At 38.6% G+C, this 15,948-nt stretch overlaps 1 protein-coding gene across 1 annotated transcript; it reads right to left on the bottom strand.

Moving 5' to 3' along the window:
* Positions 1-269: 269 nt before the first annotated feature.
* Positions 270-3,590, bottom strand: LOC112293071 (triacylglycerol lipase OBL1). The gene is made up of 6 exons (XM_024542132.3): positions 2,682-3,590; positions 2,314-2,561; positions 2,127-2,160; positions 1,724-1,989; positions 1,206-1,625; positions 270-1,094 (listed from the first exon to the last, which is right to left on the bottom strand). Exons 1-6 carry the CDS (start codon positions 3,070-3,072, stop codon positions 732-734), a joined length of 1,722 nt encoding a protein of 573 aa, XP_024397900.1. The 5' UTR covers positions 3,073-3,590; the 3' UTR covers positions 270-731.
* Between the last annotated feature and the right edge of the window lie 12,358 nt (positions 3,591-15,948).

Raw genomic sequence — 15,948 nt, 5'->3', positions numbered from 1 at the left:
AAACAAAAGCAAAAGCAAAAGCAAAAATCACTTAAATCACATGTGCACTTTCGTATTCAGATAATCACAATTTAAGCACATCTCAAGTGAAAACAATAACTAGTTTAGTGAATATAAAGGAGTAAATAAATATATATATATATATATATATAAACACACACATATAATGAGATAAAAATATGAGAATTAAAAAAAAAAAAAAAAAAAAAAAAAAACGCACAAATGTATACAAAATGTGAAGACAATCAACCAACGCGGTTATAATACAGTAGCTGTGAATTAGAGCATAACTTGCATTGTATTCAAGTCCAGCGATTAAATTAGACTGATAGATCTGCGGTGTATTGTTTGTCACACTTTATTGCGCACAAGTTCATGGAGCAGACGGCGAACGCCGCACACGCGCGACGCGATATTCAAGCGTCTCGGAACCGGGGAATCGTCGACATCCCCGACATGAATGTCGAGAATCCCCCTCCATCGCCACAATCCATGCCGAATTCCAGCCCCTGGAGCTTCATAACTTGCGTTCTGATCGTTCGGCCATGGCATTTTCGGGAGCATGGTTTCATCGACTCGCAATCGGGACTGAGAGCATGCGGTGCCTTGACAGATCAGAATGCTCGGCGCTGGGATGGACATTTTCCACAAGTTTAGTAGACTGTGAGGGTTCGGCATCGTTGAGTTGGGCACTTTTGTCATGAAGATCGCGGTTGTGTGACGCGGGGAATCTAGTGCGGAGTAGACCAGCGTCGGTAAGCCTGCATCGCCCGATTCCAGCCATTCCCTGCCGCGCCTCTGAACTTCTCTTCCCAGTCGTGCAGGTTCTCGCTCATCTCGTGAAGCTCGTCCGTGACCTCCGAAACAAGAGAAGACGGCCCCAGTCGCACTGCGTTCACATAGTTCACTGGGCTGTGACCACCGACACCAGGAACAAGGAGCGCCATCAGTCTAGACATTATGGAAGGCCACGACTCAGCGAAGTCTGCGTCCTTGCGCCTGAAGGCGTTGATTAGCTCCCCGATGGCAGTTATACGGACTGTCAAGATATCCGAGAGGTAGAAATAGTTCTTCCGTGGCGCCTCCCGCAGACACTGCACAAAACCTTACACATGTTGTAGGTCAAAGTGTTATTGAACAGACTGACGCCAATTGCAACCACGGAATTTGGAAAGGAGGATAGAATCTTAGGCAGCGAGACGAACCCTTGCAATGTACCGACTGTTGTAGTAGAAACACAGTCCGAAATGCTTGAAGGCAAAGAGCTTGTCATCGAATGGAACTCTCGGAACCAAGTCGTTGCAATACACAACGCGAAAGTAGCGAAAGTGTGTGACGTTGTCTCTCATGTATTGAGCAAATGCTTCGTCCCCAACGCGTGGCTGGCCGAATGTGTACACGGCAGCGAGCTTCTTCAGGATATTCTTTTCGTCATTGTAGAATAACATTGCTGTGTAGAGTGTTGCAAGTGCTCCCCCGAGGCTATGGCCTGTACCGTAAAGCTTAGCTCCCGGGTGCTCGCTAAGGAGACCTCTCACCACTTCAGTTATATGATCGTAGGCTAGGAGTTTGTGGCTGTCTTGAATCACGTCAGGTGACAGGCCCGAGGTCGAGTGGTCTGACCGCTGAGATACAAACATTGTATCACTTAAATCAGATGTAGGTTCTTCCGGTTGGCATGTCAAGATTAGGGTTTTCGTGTTGGAAGAAGTGGAGATCTTACCCTTGTGTTATTGCATTTGGCGTTGGCCTTTTGCTGCAAGGTTTGGAAGGACTCCAGTCTGTTACGACTGGCAAGCCCAAGTGCTTCCAGAAATCCGACGTGCACACAGCCCATACCTTCTAAATTGTACCAAGAGAAATCAAAGTCTGTGCTCCAATCCATTGCATTGAAAGGTTCGGTGCCCCGCCAGGCGATAACAATCGCGTTCGCGTCTTCTGCTCTGTCGGTGAAGACGAAGACCTGAGTATTATGCTCTTGCAAAAATTCTGCATCGCGGAAAACCACGATTATTATTCTTCAGCTAAGATCCCCCAAAGACCACTTGCAATAGCATGAGAAGACAAGCACACAACAACCCTAAACTCCATAGTCGCAGAGAGTCTAAGGATTAGGGCTAACGCACCGTTCCAGCAACTGTAGAAGCCAACAAAATGCATCTGCATTGCAACACGAGAGTCTACGGGATTAGTTTGACCCCCGAGACAAGCAGCACTTAAGCAAGCAGTAGACGCATAACAAAAACATGACCTGCATAAAAAGAGGGGAAACAAAAATTGTCTCGGGGATATTGCTGCTAAGTTTACACTTACATTCCAATCTTCTGTGACCACCTTTTTGATGACCGACTCATTCTCGTATGCCAGTTTGGAGGCCATGACCAAGACATCAGCAGTAGACCTTGCGCCATCATCTGTACCGGGAAATATTTTGCTGGTAGCGGCCTCGCTTAGTGCTTGTCCAGCAGCAGATTTGTCCACGTATAGCTTTGTTCGAGGATCGAGTTGCATAATGAGGGTGCGGTAAGTCGGATCATCTCTGCGGGGAACGATAAGCTGCCCTGTAATTGCATTGTATTCGATCCGTCTCCGTCAGAATGAAATAAGAGCTAACAATTGACATTCTATACTATTCAATCTGGAATTTTCAGTTAAGGAATCTTTAGATAGGAAAAACACACCGTTGAAAAGATATTTGATGACCTGCAACCAACTGCCGCCGTTGGCGTAATAAACGTTGAAGGGAAACTCAACGCACTTTCCGATGAATGCTAGCAGACCTGTGCACAGATAGAGGATGTCTAGAAGTGCCTGAGAGAGAATATATCTCCATTGTATTTTCACTTTCTTGCGCTTCATGGTGCCAGAAACTTCTATTGCGCTTTTCCACCAGTGGCGCATTGATTTGAAAAACGTGGACAGGCGTTCACTGCGGTGGAGGAGGATGTAATCCTGTTCTTCGGCCACACGGCCCGAGCCTCGCCCGTTAGGACTACCCTGGGACGCGGAGGATGTATTCGCTTCGGTATTATTGCCATAATTTCTATTTCGGACGTCGGGGCGACCAGACATTGCGCACGCAACACGATCTACGGACAAGAGGGATCGAGGGCGGCGCTCAAACTCCACTACCACTATCCAACTATGTGAATTGTTGAAAAACACGCAAGCGATTCTCGATACTACACACCCCTCGGAAGCTAAGCGAAAAACCCCAAATCCACACAAATGCCTCTTTAACGTTCCACAAGGTTCAGACTAGTAAGTGTAACAATCCTGCGACGTCTAGGTTGACTTTCAGATTTGCATCACCTCGGATTCCCACACGAACAGAAAACCACAAGACCCCAGAGTGTTGCAGCACAAGACTCAACCTGGAGCACATGATCATCGCCGCCACCCAACCTCCGAGCATCACCTCCCCGCACACACTTGAACAAACTCCCGCAAGATCTAGACGAGGCCGGGCAACTAGACTGAAATCTGATCTGTCCGCAAAGGTTTGATCTCCTTGAGACTTCGGAGGCGTACAAAGCCCAGATCCCGACAAACGCCACGTTCCGTAACGATGTCACCTCCAAAATGGTTCGAACTTCGAGCACACGAAAACTACCTCATTATTCCACGCAGACGGGAAATATCGAACTGGACCATAAATATTTCTGAAAAGCCCTGCGCCGACGTGGTCACGAACTGTAGCGCCGTAAAAAGTCAACTTTCAAAATTTCAACAATGACTGTGGAATTGGTGTCTGAAGCAACAATGGCTTCAGATAAAAAGTTTTTGGAACCAATCCGAGATGAAACTGAGGACCACGTTGCTCTGATCATCCGAACAAGAGCAGATCGAAATGCTACAACTTGGATAACGATAAAACCGAGATCTGAACAACATCCCAACTCTTTGCATGAAATAGTTGGATGAATGCGTTGCTAAAGGAATGTATGTGTTCCATGCTTAAGACGGATGATGTCGAAATAAGAAAAACCTGATTGTAACTGTTGAGAATGTTTAGAAAGACACAAGAGTAATAGTAAGTCATACATACATACAAGAGTAGTAGTAAGTCATACACACAAGAGGGTTTCTAAGGAGAGAGAGCTTCACACACAAAAATCTATTGATCTAGTTGTGACCGTATACAAGAAGAGAAAAGAAGAGACGATAAACAGTACTTCTCCACTAGACTCTAAATATTGTAGCTATGGTAATTATTGTAGTCTACACTAAATATTATGGAGAGCACTGGCTACATTTAATGATCTCAACACTCCTCCTTGCTTATCATAATATTTACATAATATAAAATTTATATAGAATTATGATATATATATATATATATATATATATATATTGTGATCTTTCAAGATAAACAATTATTACCTCATTAAAACCTAATCTAGGAAAACCATATTTTATTTAAGGACAAAACCATAGATGAAGAAAAAACAGTACAACATCATTTTCTTTAATTATTTAAAAAGCTCATTAATTTTCTTATTCAAGAAAAGCAAGTCGTCGCATACCAATGCTATAAGTAAGTCGACGATGGTTGCTTAATGAGAGAGCTTTGGTGAAGAGATTAGCAAGGTTAAATATAAATTCAATTTTCTTAATTACAAGTGCTTCATCAGTAATTGTCAAGGACAAAGACTCGATGAGGGAAAATATACACAAAAAGGCTATCTCGATATAATAAGTCAAAATATAAACAAGTAGGTATATTAAAGGAAACTGGAATGGCTATTGCCACAAGACATGAAACTAAAGACTCTTGAACCTGGACTCGAAGCAAGAAAGGAGTTGACAAGAGTGAAGAAGCCTTCACTCTTGTCTCTATATATACTATCTAACTAGGGGCTACGTGGCGACGTTCTATAGGACCTCCAATATGTGTTGACTTTGTAGGACACATGCCTTGACTTACAAGGCAAGTTTTTCTACGTGTGGGCCACATAGTTAGCTTGATCTTCAAACTAACAACATGTGTGGCACATGGCCAACTTGTTGACCACGTTTCTAATCCAAAAAGTCAATTAAAGACACCTATGAAGTCAAAGCAGCGTCTAGGAAGTTTCTAGGAAGCTTTTATATTAAATATTATAGAATTAACTTACTTTTATCTACTTTTACTTACTTCTACTTATTTCTATATGTAATTATTAGCTTACAAGATTATGGCCGTGACATTACCCCTCCTTCTAGAGACGAGTTCCATGAGGAGCGGTCATCATATGTTGAGGAAATCTATGATGCGACGAATTGTATTCGCCACATACTGTGATCTCTGTTCTCTTCGAAGATGATTGATAGGGCCTCTCAACCATCGGTAGTGTCCCATACCAGGGCGGGAAGACCACCTAGTTATTTGATGATTGTTGAGGCCTTCGTAACTTCCTTCGAATAGAATATTCGGAACACCATCATGAGTTGTTCCTACCTCTAGCAAAATCACCAAACATCGAGAGTCCCTTCCCAAATCGTGATACCAAACGCGTTGTATCTCACCATCTGTTCAAGGAAGAACATGTCGTTCTTGAAGATCTTCATCTCGATTGCGTCGTCTTGAAGGTTGTGACAATCGTAATGTCTCATCCGGCAGGTCAGCAAACGAAGGTTCTTGAGTTGAATCCGCTGGTTGTTGGCTCTCCATCTAATTAGCGTCACAAATGCAAAGAAGTTACAAACAAGGATAAGAAATTGAATGTTATCTTGCCTCAATCTTGTCTCTTTTATAAGAGAGATTTTTATCTTGGTTTCGATGGATGTCGTTGATGAAAAACTTTGACTTTAGCTGATGCATTTGCTAGATTCCTGGATGGCTCCCATGTGCGTTCACTAATATCATATCCGTGCCAATGAACAAGATATTCTAGCTTATTTCGGAGCCGCCTTGAGTCTAATATCTCTTCCACCTCAAATTCTTCATTATTATCTACTTCTATAGGAGGCGGTGGCATTTGTCTTCTTCCTTGTATATCCACTGTCTTATATGGTTCAAGAAGAGACACGTGAAATACAAGATAGATCTTCATTGACTCCGGTAGATGTAACCGATATGCAACTGGGTTGATCTGTTCAGAAACAGAAAAGGGGCCAAGCCTACGATAGTCCAACTTGTCACAAGGTCGAGTAGTCTTGATATTGCGACGAAGTAGCCATACCTTATCACCCACGTTGATTTGAGGTTGCTCCTTACGATATAGATTTGCGTTTATCTTTTGTCGTTCTTGAGCTACCTTCAATTGCATCTTTATTATTGCATGTAACTCTGACAACCGATTTGCCATATCTTCTGCTGCAGGATTATCAACTTTTGAAAAATCAAAAGTATCAAGTCATGGATGATAGCCATAATTGGCAAAGAAAGGTGTTTGTTGCATGGAAGAATGTACCGTATTATTATAAGCAAACTCTGCCAATGGCAGAAGGGTTGTCCAATCATCTTGTTGGTAGTTGATAGTACACCTTAAATACTGCTCCAAGACTTGGTTTACGCGCTCTGTTTGTCCATCAGTTTGAGGATGGAAAGCCGAAGATAGCTTTATGTCCACTTTTAAAATCTTGAAAAGGGTCCTCCAAAATCTTGACACAAATTGAGTTCCCCTATCCGATATGATATCTTTAGGTAATCCATGATAGCGATAGATATTATCAATGAAAAGCTTAGCTGTTTCTTCACCTGTGATAGATTTTGTACATGGCACAAAATGTGCCATCTTGGTGAAACGATCTACTATCACAAATATAGAATCATAAGATCTTGAGCTTGGAAGATCTGTGATGAAATCCATAGAAACAGAAGACCATGGTTGTTCTGGTATAGGTAATGGCTGAAGAAGTCCGTAAGGTCGATGACGAGGAATTTTTGATCTTGAACAAATATCACATGATTGTACAAAGTCTTTGACTGACTTCGACATTTGTGGCCACCAAAAATCTCTTGATATGAGTTCCAAAGTCTTATTATATCCAAAGTGCCGTGCTGCTGGAAAGTCATGACGTGCTTGAAGAACACGTAAACGTGCTTCTCCTTCTGGAACATATAGGCGTTCTTCAAAATATAATAGATTATTCTTGAACTCGAACTTAGAAGAATCATGAGACTTGGAAGAATTATTCTCGATATCATGAACAAGAGGGTCTGAGGACATACTGGACTGGATTTGCTTGAGAAAAGTTGAATCAACAGTCAATGTTGATTTCATTGCTCGGAGATGAAATTGCTCCGGTTTCAAGAGGATCGTTCTTTGTTGCTCAAAAGTTGCATCTCCTTCTTTTGGTGCAAAATAAGAACGTCTAGATAAGGCATTGGATAAACCTTGTTGTTTTCTTTGCCAATAAGTGATAATGAATTCGAATCTTGACAAAGACATACTCCAACGAGCTTGACGACGATTCAACACGCGTGTTGACATGAAATACCTGAGGTTCTTGTGATCTGTATACACAGTGACTGGACTAGAAGCACCTTCTAGATAATGACGCCATTCTTGAAAGGAATCCACGATCGCAAGAAGTTCTTTATCGTGGATCTCATAATTGATCTCGGCTGCTGAGAATTTTCTTGAATGAAAAGCTATCGGATGAAGTTTGTCATCTGTTCCCATTTGTGATAAAACTGCATCCAAGGCAAAATCTGATGCATCTGTTTCCATAAAAAATGCCTTGGAAAAGTCAACACGATATAAGACTGGTGCAGAGACAAACGATGTCTTCAAGGCTTCAAATGCTGCTTCCGCTTCTTGATTCCATTGAAATTTATCTTTACTAGTCAAGCGTGTAAGTAGAGCTGCAACTCATGAGAAATCTTTGATGAAGATCCGATAGTAATTGGCAAATCCCAAGAAACATTGGACATCTCTTACTGTCCTTGGAATCTTCCAATCCATGATTGTTTGGACTTTCTTAGAATCCATCATGAGACCATCATTTGAAATGATGTATCCTAAAAAGTCAACTTGAGTAGTGTGAAATACACACTTTTCCATCTTGGCGTACAATCCTGCATCTCTAAGTTTTTGTAATACTTGACGAATATGTATTTCATGTTCTTCGACGTTCTTAGAATAGATCAGGATATCGTCTAGATAGCAGACGACAAAATTGTCTAAGAATTCACGAAATACATCATTCATGAGATGTTGAAAAGCAGCTGGTGCATTCGTGAGTCCAAAGGGCATGACATTATATTCGAAATGTCCATACCTGGTTCGAAACGCAGTCTTTCATTCATCTCCTTCTTTGATCCGTACTAGATTATATGCTCCTCTTAGATCTATTTTTGTATAGATCTTAGCTTGATTCAACTGGTCAAGGAGTCCTGATATCAAAGGTAATGGATACCTATTCTTGATTGTGATCTTGTTGAATCCTCGATAATCAACACACATTCGTAAAGATCCATCTTTTTTCTTTACGAATAGAATTGGAGCTCCTACTGGAGATTTTGAATGGCGTATGAAATTCTTCGCTAAATTCTCGTCAATATATGTCTTGAGTTCAGCCATCTCATCTTGCGATAAACTGTAAATTGGTCCAAATGGGGGCTGAGTTCCTTCCTTGAGGTCGATTGAACAATCATATGGACGATGCTCAGGAAGAATATCTGCATTCTTTTTCTCAAAAACGTCTTCATACTCATGATATTGACTTGGAATGCCACTTGAAGTCTTTACGTTTTCAGAAATAGGTGCAGCATAAATAGCAAAAGTTGATCCTTCTTTTGCTGCATGTATAAATGCTTTTGCACCTATCAGTGCGGGTTTTACTATACTAGACTTATAATTTTTTACTTGGTTAGTAGAACTATTAATAACGCTCTTGGAAAAGTCAAATTTATGCGAATTCCAATCTATTCGAGGGTTATATTTTTCTAGCCAGGATAAACCTAAAATAACTATATTGGACGGGGATTTAATTATGTTAAAAGCTATGTAGCTATCATGACCGTGTATTGTTACTTTTATAGGATGAGTTTCATGAGTGACATCTCCAGAAGACAAGGGACGACCATCTATGACTTCTACATGTACTTGTTTAGGTTTCTGTACAAAAGGTATTTTACGACTTTTAACAAATTGTTCATCTAAAAAACATGCTGAGGCTCCTGAATCTAATAAAGCAGAGGCTTTGTAATTCTTAGATCCTAAATATAAGTCTATTATAAAACAAGGAGAGGGTTCTGAGGAGAGGATAGGACCTTCATTAGGAATTGTACAAGGTTCCAACTGCATGGTCCCTATTGTAGCTGGACGAATCCGTTTTCTGACATGTTGTTTTCTTTGACTGTCTTACCCCTCATTTTATAGTTCTGTCGCTTCTTTGGACAATGTTGAGCAGTGTGCTTAGGTTCTCCGCAATATAAACATAATCCTTCTTGACGACGACAAATCTTTTCTTGCTCAGTTAGAGGTTTAAAACATACAGCGTCAATTTGCATGTCTTCTACTTCTGAATGTACGTTTGGCAAAGATGTTGATGTTGCCATTGAGTAATAATGTTGAGGTTCCCGTGAATGATTCTCGGATTAAAATTCGAAAAGTCGATTATCACATTTTACCGCAAAATCGATTGCTTGACTCAAAGTTTGAGGATCAGGTAAGTTGAGCATCAATTTCTTTACTTCGTATTGCAATCCATAAAGAAATTGACTGATGAGTGTAGCATCATCCCACTTGATGTCAATTGCAAGTTGTCGAAATTGTGAAGCATATACTGTTACTGAGCGATTTCCTTGTCGCAGAATTTGGATCTTATTTGTTGCAACACGAGTTGCATCGTGTTCACCATACATAGATCGAAACTCCACCAAAAAAGCTTCCAAATTGTCCAATATTGGATTTCGTTGTTCAAGAAAAGACGAAAACTATGATAATGCAGAACTAGAAAGTAGAGTGCCAATAAACCTGACTTGTGATCCTGGAGTTGGATAGCTTTGCGGTTGAAGTTCAATTGCCAATTGTACTTGATTGATGAACCCTTGAAACTTAGATCTCGTACCATCAAATTTCTCGGGTAAGGCAATTCTTGGTTCTCTAGTGCTTACAGGGTATTGGACAATTGGAGAAGGAACGTGATTTGTTGTAGATGTTGAAGCAGCTCCGATCATCTCTATATCCCCACTTTCTGGTATTCTTGTTTTTTCATGTATAGGTGAATTGAGTTGATGCATCGCAAGCATTAACTCCCTCATTTGCTCTTGCATTTGTGCCATTGCACTCTTCATTTCAACAAGCTCTGCCATAATGACACTAAGAAAAATTTGTTTGATACTGCTCAAGACAAAAGAAAAGAAAGACTTCATAACAAAGAAGATACTAAGAACAATATCAGTTTAGAAGTGGGTAATCCGCAAACTTCTAATATGCTTATGTCTTGTCAAGAGAAAGGGGTAATCCACTCTCACTCAAGAAAAACAAAGCTCTGATATTGTAAGTGCACTCTTGTCAATTTGTCAAGGACAAAGACTCGATGAGGAAAAATATATACAAAAAGGCTATTACGATATAATAAGTCAAAATATAAATAAGTAGGTATATTAAAGGAAACTGGAATTGCTATTGCCACAAGACAAGAAACTAAAGACTCTTGAACCTGGACTCGAAGCAAGAAAGGAGTTGACAAGAGTGAAGAAGCCTTCACTCTTGTCTCTATATATACTATCTAACTAGGGGCTACGTGGCGACGTTCTATAGGACCTCCAATATGTGTTGACTTTGTAGGACACATGCCTTGACTTACAAGGCAAGTTTTTCTACGTGTGGGCCACATAGTTAGCTTGATCTTCAAGCTAACAACATGTGTGGCACATGGCCAACTTGTTGACTACGTTTCTAATCCAAAAAGTCAATTAAAGACACCTATGAAGTCAAAGCAGCATCTAGGAAGTTTTTAGGAAGCTTTTATATTAAATATTATAGAATTAACTTACTTTTACTTACTTTTACTAACTTCTACTTATTTCTATATGTAATTATTAGCTTACATGATTATGGCTGTGACAGTAATCAAGTCATGAGTATAATTAATATATTTGAATCAATATGCTTTGTCCTGTCACCTTTAATGAAACCAACTTTCAATTGTGTAATATAAGCACTATTATCTTCATACAAGATAGTTGGAGAATCATCATATGAAAATCTACTGGTTGTTTGAATGAATTTATCAATTGATTGCAACCAAATACATTCTCGAGATGCTTCATGTGATGTAATAATTTCTGCATGGTTAGATGAAGTTGCAGTTATTATTTGTTTCACTGATTTTCATGATATTGCAGCTCCATGTCTTAAAAATACATATCTTGTTTGAGATTTAGGTTTAGCAATATCAGATTTATATCCTGCATCACAATATCCAACCAATTTTGAAACTGCACATTTTATGTAGTATAATCCCAAGTCTTCAATACCTTTTAAATAACGTAATAAATATTTGATGCCATTCCAATGTCATAGTATTCGATGTGCACTATGTCTTGCAAAAATACTAACTACAAATGCAATATCTGGTCTTGTAGATGTAGTTAAATACAAAAGTGCTCCAACCATTGTGAGGTATGGATATTGGTCTCCCAATATTTCCTCCTCGTCCTTGCATGGACGGTATGGATCATGACAATCATGATGTCACGGACATACTCATGTAAGTTAGTAATTACATATATTAATAGGTGGAAGTAAGTAAAAGTAGGTAAAAGTAAGTTAATTCTATACTATTTAATATGAAAGCTTCTTAGAAGCTTTATAGACGTTGATTTGACTTCATAGTTGTCTTTAAATGATTTTTTGGATTAGAAACGTGGTCAACAAGTTGGCCATGTGCCACACATGTTGTTAGCTTAAAGATCAAGCTAACTATGTGGCCCACACGTAGAAAAACTTGCCTTGTAAGTCAAGGCATGTATCCTACAAAGTCAACACATATTGGATGTCCTATAGAACGTCGCCACGTAGTCCCTAGTTAGATAGTATATATAAAGATAAGAGTGAAGCCTTCTTCAGTCTTATCAACTCCTTTCTTGCTTCCAATCTAGTTTCAAGGGTCTCTAGTTTTCTTGTCTTTTGGCAATAGCCATTCCCGTTTCTCTTTTAATATACATACTTATTAATTTATATTTTGTTATCTTTCTTTGAGTGAAGGCTCATTTGTCTAAATTACTTTTTCATCAAGTTCTTGTCTTTAATAGATTGACAAGAGTATACCTACAATATCAGAGCTTTGTCTAATCTTGATTAAGAGTGGATTACTCATTTTTCTTGATAAGATATAAGCATATTAGAAGTTGTGGATTACCTTCTTCTAAACTTATATTGTCTTTAGTATTTTCTTTGTTCTCAAGTCTTCTCTTCTATTTGTCTTGAGCGATATTAGACATCTTCTCTTTTCTAAGTATTATTATGACAGAACTTAATGAAATGAAGAGTACAATAGTACAAATGCAAGAACAATTGAGAGAATTAATGCTTGCGATGCATCAACTCAATTTACCACCACAAGAAGCAACAAAAATGGTAGGAAGTGAAGATATAGAAATGATTAGAGTTGCTTCACTATCTGCACCAAATCATGTCCTTTTTCCTATGGTGGAACGCCCTTCCAGTACTGGAGAACCAAAAATTGTCCTATCCGAGAAGTTCGATGGCACCAAATCCAAGTTTCGAGGATTTATCAATCAAGTGCAAATTGTGATTGAACCTCAACCTCAAAGCTATCTAACTCTAGGATCGCAAGTTAGATTCATTGATACACTTCTTTCAGATTCAGCACTATCGTAGTTTTCATCTTTTTTTAAACGACAAGATCCAATATGAGATAATCTAGAGGCTTTTCTAGCAAAGTTTCAATCCATGTATGGAGAACATGATGCAATTCGTGTTGCAACCAATAAGATCCATATTTTACGACAAGACAATAGATCAGTAATGTTGTACGCTTCACAATTTTGACAACTTACAACTGATATAAAGTAGGATGATGCTGCACTTATTAGCCAATTTCTCTACAAATTACAATATGAGGTAAAAAAATTAATGCTCAACTTACTTGATCCTCAAACATTGAGTCAAGCAATTGACTTTGCTATGAAGTGCGATAATCGCCTTTTTGAATTTCGATCTAAGAACCGTACAAGTGGACCTCAACGTTACTATAATTCAATGGCAACACCAACACCTCTTCAACACATACATTTGGAAGTAGAAGATATGCAAATTGATGCAGTATGTTTCAAATCTCTTATTGAGCAAGAAAAGACTCGTCATTGTCAAGAAGGATTATGTTTATATTGTGGAGAACCAAAGCACACTGCTCAACATTGTCCAAAGAAACGACGCAATTACAAAATGAGGAGTATGGCTGTAAAAGAAGACAATATGTCAAAAAACGAGTTTGTCCAGTTACAATAGGGACCATGCAGCTGGAATCTTGCACAACATCTAGTAAAGGTCTTATTCTCTCCTCAGAGCCCTCTCCTTGTTTTATATTAAATGTTATTTTAGGACCTAAATATTACAAAGCCTTTGCCTTGTTAGATTCAGGAGCCTCGGTGTGTTTCTCAAATGAAGAATTTACTAAAAGACATAGCATATCTTTAGTAATGAAAACTAAACCTATTCATGTAGAAGTCATAGATGGTCGTCCATTGTCTTCTAGAGATATTACTCACGAAACCCTTCCCATAGAAGTAATAATCAATGGTCATAATAACTTTGTAATATTTAATATCAATAGATCTCTCTCTAATCCAGTCATTTTAGGTTTATCGTGGTTAGAAAAATACAACCCTCAAATAGATTGGATTTCCCGAACTCTTACTTTCTCTAAAAGTATAACTAATAGTGTAATTAATCGAGTAGAGAGTCATAAGTCTAATTCAATTAAACCTTTATTTATAGGTGCAAAAGCTTTCTTGCATGCTGTTATGAAAGAATCACCATATATTATTTATGCCACACCTGTTTCTATTGGCAAAAAGACTTCAAGTGGCATTCCAAGCCAATATCAAGAATTTCAAGATGTATTCGAAAAAAAGAATGTGAATACACTACCAAAACATCGTTCCTATTATTGCTCAATTGACCTTTAAGAATGAGCCCAACTGCCATTCGGACCAATCTACAGTTTATCACAAAATGAGTTGATTGAACTCAAGGAGTATATTGAAGAAAATCTAGCCAAGAATTTCATACGCCATTCTAAATCTCCGGTAGGAGCTCCAATTCTATTTGTGAAGAAAAAAAGATGGATCATTGCGAATGTGTGTTGATTATGGAGGACTCAACAAGATTACTATGAAGAACAAGTATCCACTACCTTTAATATCTAGATTTCTTGATCAACTGAATTAAGCTAAGATCTATACAAAAATAGATCTTCGGGGAGCATACAATCTAGTTTGCATTAAAGAAAGAGATGAATGGAAGACTACGTTTTGAACAAGATATGGACATTTTGAATACAATGTCATGCCTTTTGGACTTACAAATGCACCAGTAACTTTTCAACATCTAATGAATGATATTTTTCGAGATTTTTTGGATGATTTTGTGGTTTGTTATCTAGACCACATCTTGATCTATTCTAAGAATCCAGAAGAACATGAACTTCATGTTTGTCACGTGTTACAAAAATTAAGAGATGCAGGACTCTATGCCAAGATAGAAAAGTGTGTATTCCACACTACTCAAGTCGATTTCTTAAGTTACATCATTTCAAATGATGGACTTATGATGGATCCTAAGATAGTTGAAACTATTATAGATTGGAAGATCTCAAAAATGGTAATAGATGTCCTATGTTTTTTGAGATTTGCCAACTACTATCGAATCTTCATCAAGGACTTTTCTCGAGTTGTAGCTCCACTTACACGTTTGACTTGTAAAGACAAACTCCAATGGAATCAAGAAGCGGAAGTTGCTTTTGAATCTTTGAAGACAACGTTTGTTTTTGCACCAATCTTATATCGTGTTGATTTTTCTAAAGTATTCTTTATAGAAATAGATGCATCAAACTTTGCTCTAGGTGCGGTTTGATCACAAATGGGAACAGATGACAAACTTCATCCAGTAGCCTTTCATTGAAGAAAATTCTCAACAGCAGAAATCAATTATGAGATCTATGACAAAGAACTTCTTGCAATTGTGGATTCTTTTCAAGAATGGCGTCATTATCTAGAAAGCACTTCCAGCCTAGTCATTATGTATACGGATCACAAGAATCTCAAGTATTTTATGTCAAAACGCATATTAAATCGTCATCAAGCTCATTGGAGCATGTCTTTATGAAGATTCGAATTCAACATCACTTATTGGCCAGGAAAACAACAAGGTTTGTCCAATGCCTTGTCTAGACGTTCTTATCTTGCACCAAAAGAAGGAGATGCAGCTTTTGAGCAACAAAGCACGGTTCTCTTGAAGCCGGAGCAATTTCATCTTCGAGCAATAAAATCAACATTGACTATTGATTTAACTTTTATTAAGCAAGTTTAGTTAAGTATGTCTTCAGACCTTCTTATTCATGATTTCAAGAATAATTCTTCTAAATCTCATGATCTCTCTAAATTTGAATTCAAGAACAACCTACTCTATTTCGAAGGACGCCTATGTGTTCTAGAAGGTGAAGCACGTTTATGTGTTCTTCAAGCTCGTCACGACTTTCCAGCAGCAGGATATTTTGGATATAATAAGACTTTGGAGCTGATATCTAGGGATTTTTGGTGGCCTCAAATGTGGAAGGCAGTTAAAGATTTTTTACAATCATGTGATGTTTGTTCAAGATCAAAAACTCCTCGTCATTGACCTTTTGGACTTCTTCAGCCATTACCCATTCCAGAACAACCATGGTCTTCTGTTTCTATGGACTTCATCACGGATCTTTCAATCTCAGGTTCTTTTGACTCTATATTCGTGATAGTAGATTATTTTACCAAGATGGCATATTTTG

Source organism: Physcomitrium patens, chromosome 2, assembly GCF_059467195.1.
Source record: "Physcomitrium patens ecotype Gransden chromosome 2, ASM5946719v1, whole genome shotgun sequence".
In the NCBI taxonomy this organism is placed as follows: Eukaryota; Viridiplantae; Streptophyta; class Bryopsida; order Funariales; family Funariaceae; genus Physcomitrium; species Physcomitrium patens.
The sequence above is the reverse complement of the archived record's forward strand: the minus strand, read 5'-3'. Positions and strand labels throughout refer to the sequence as shown.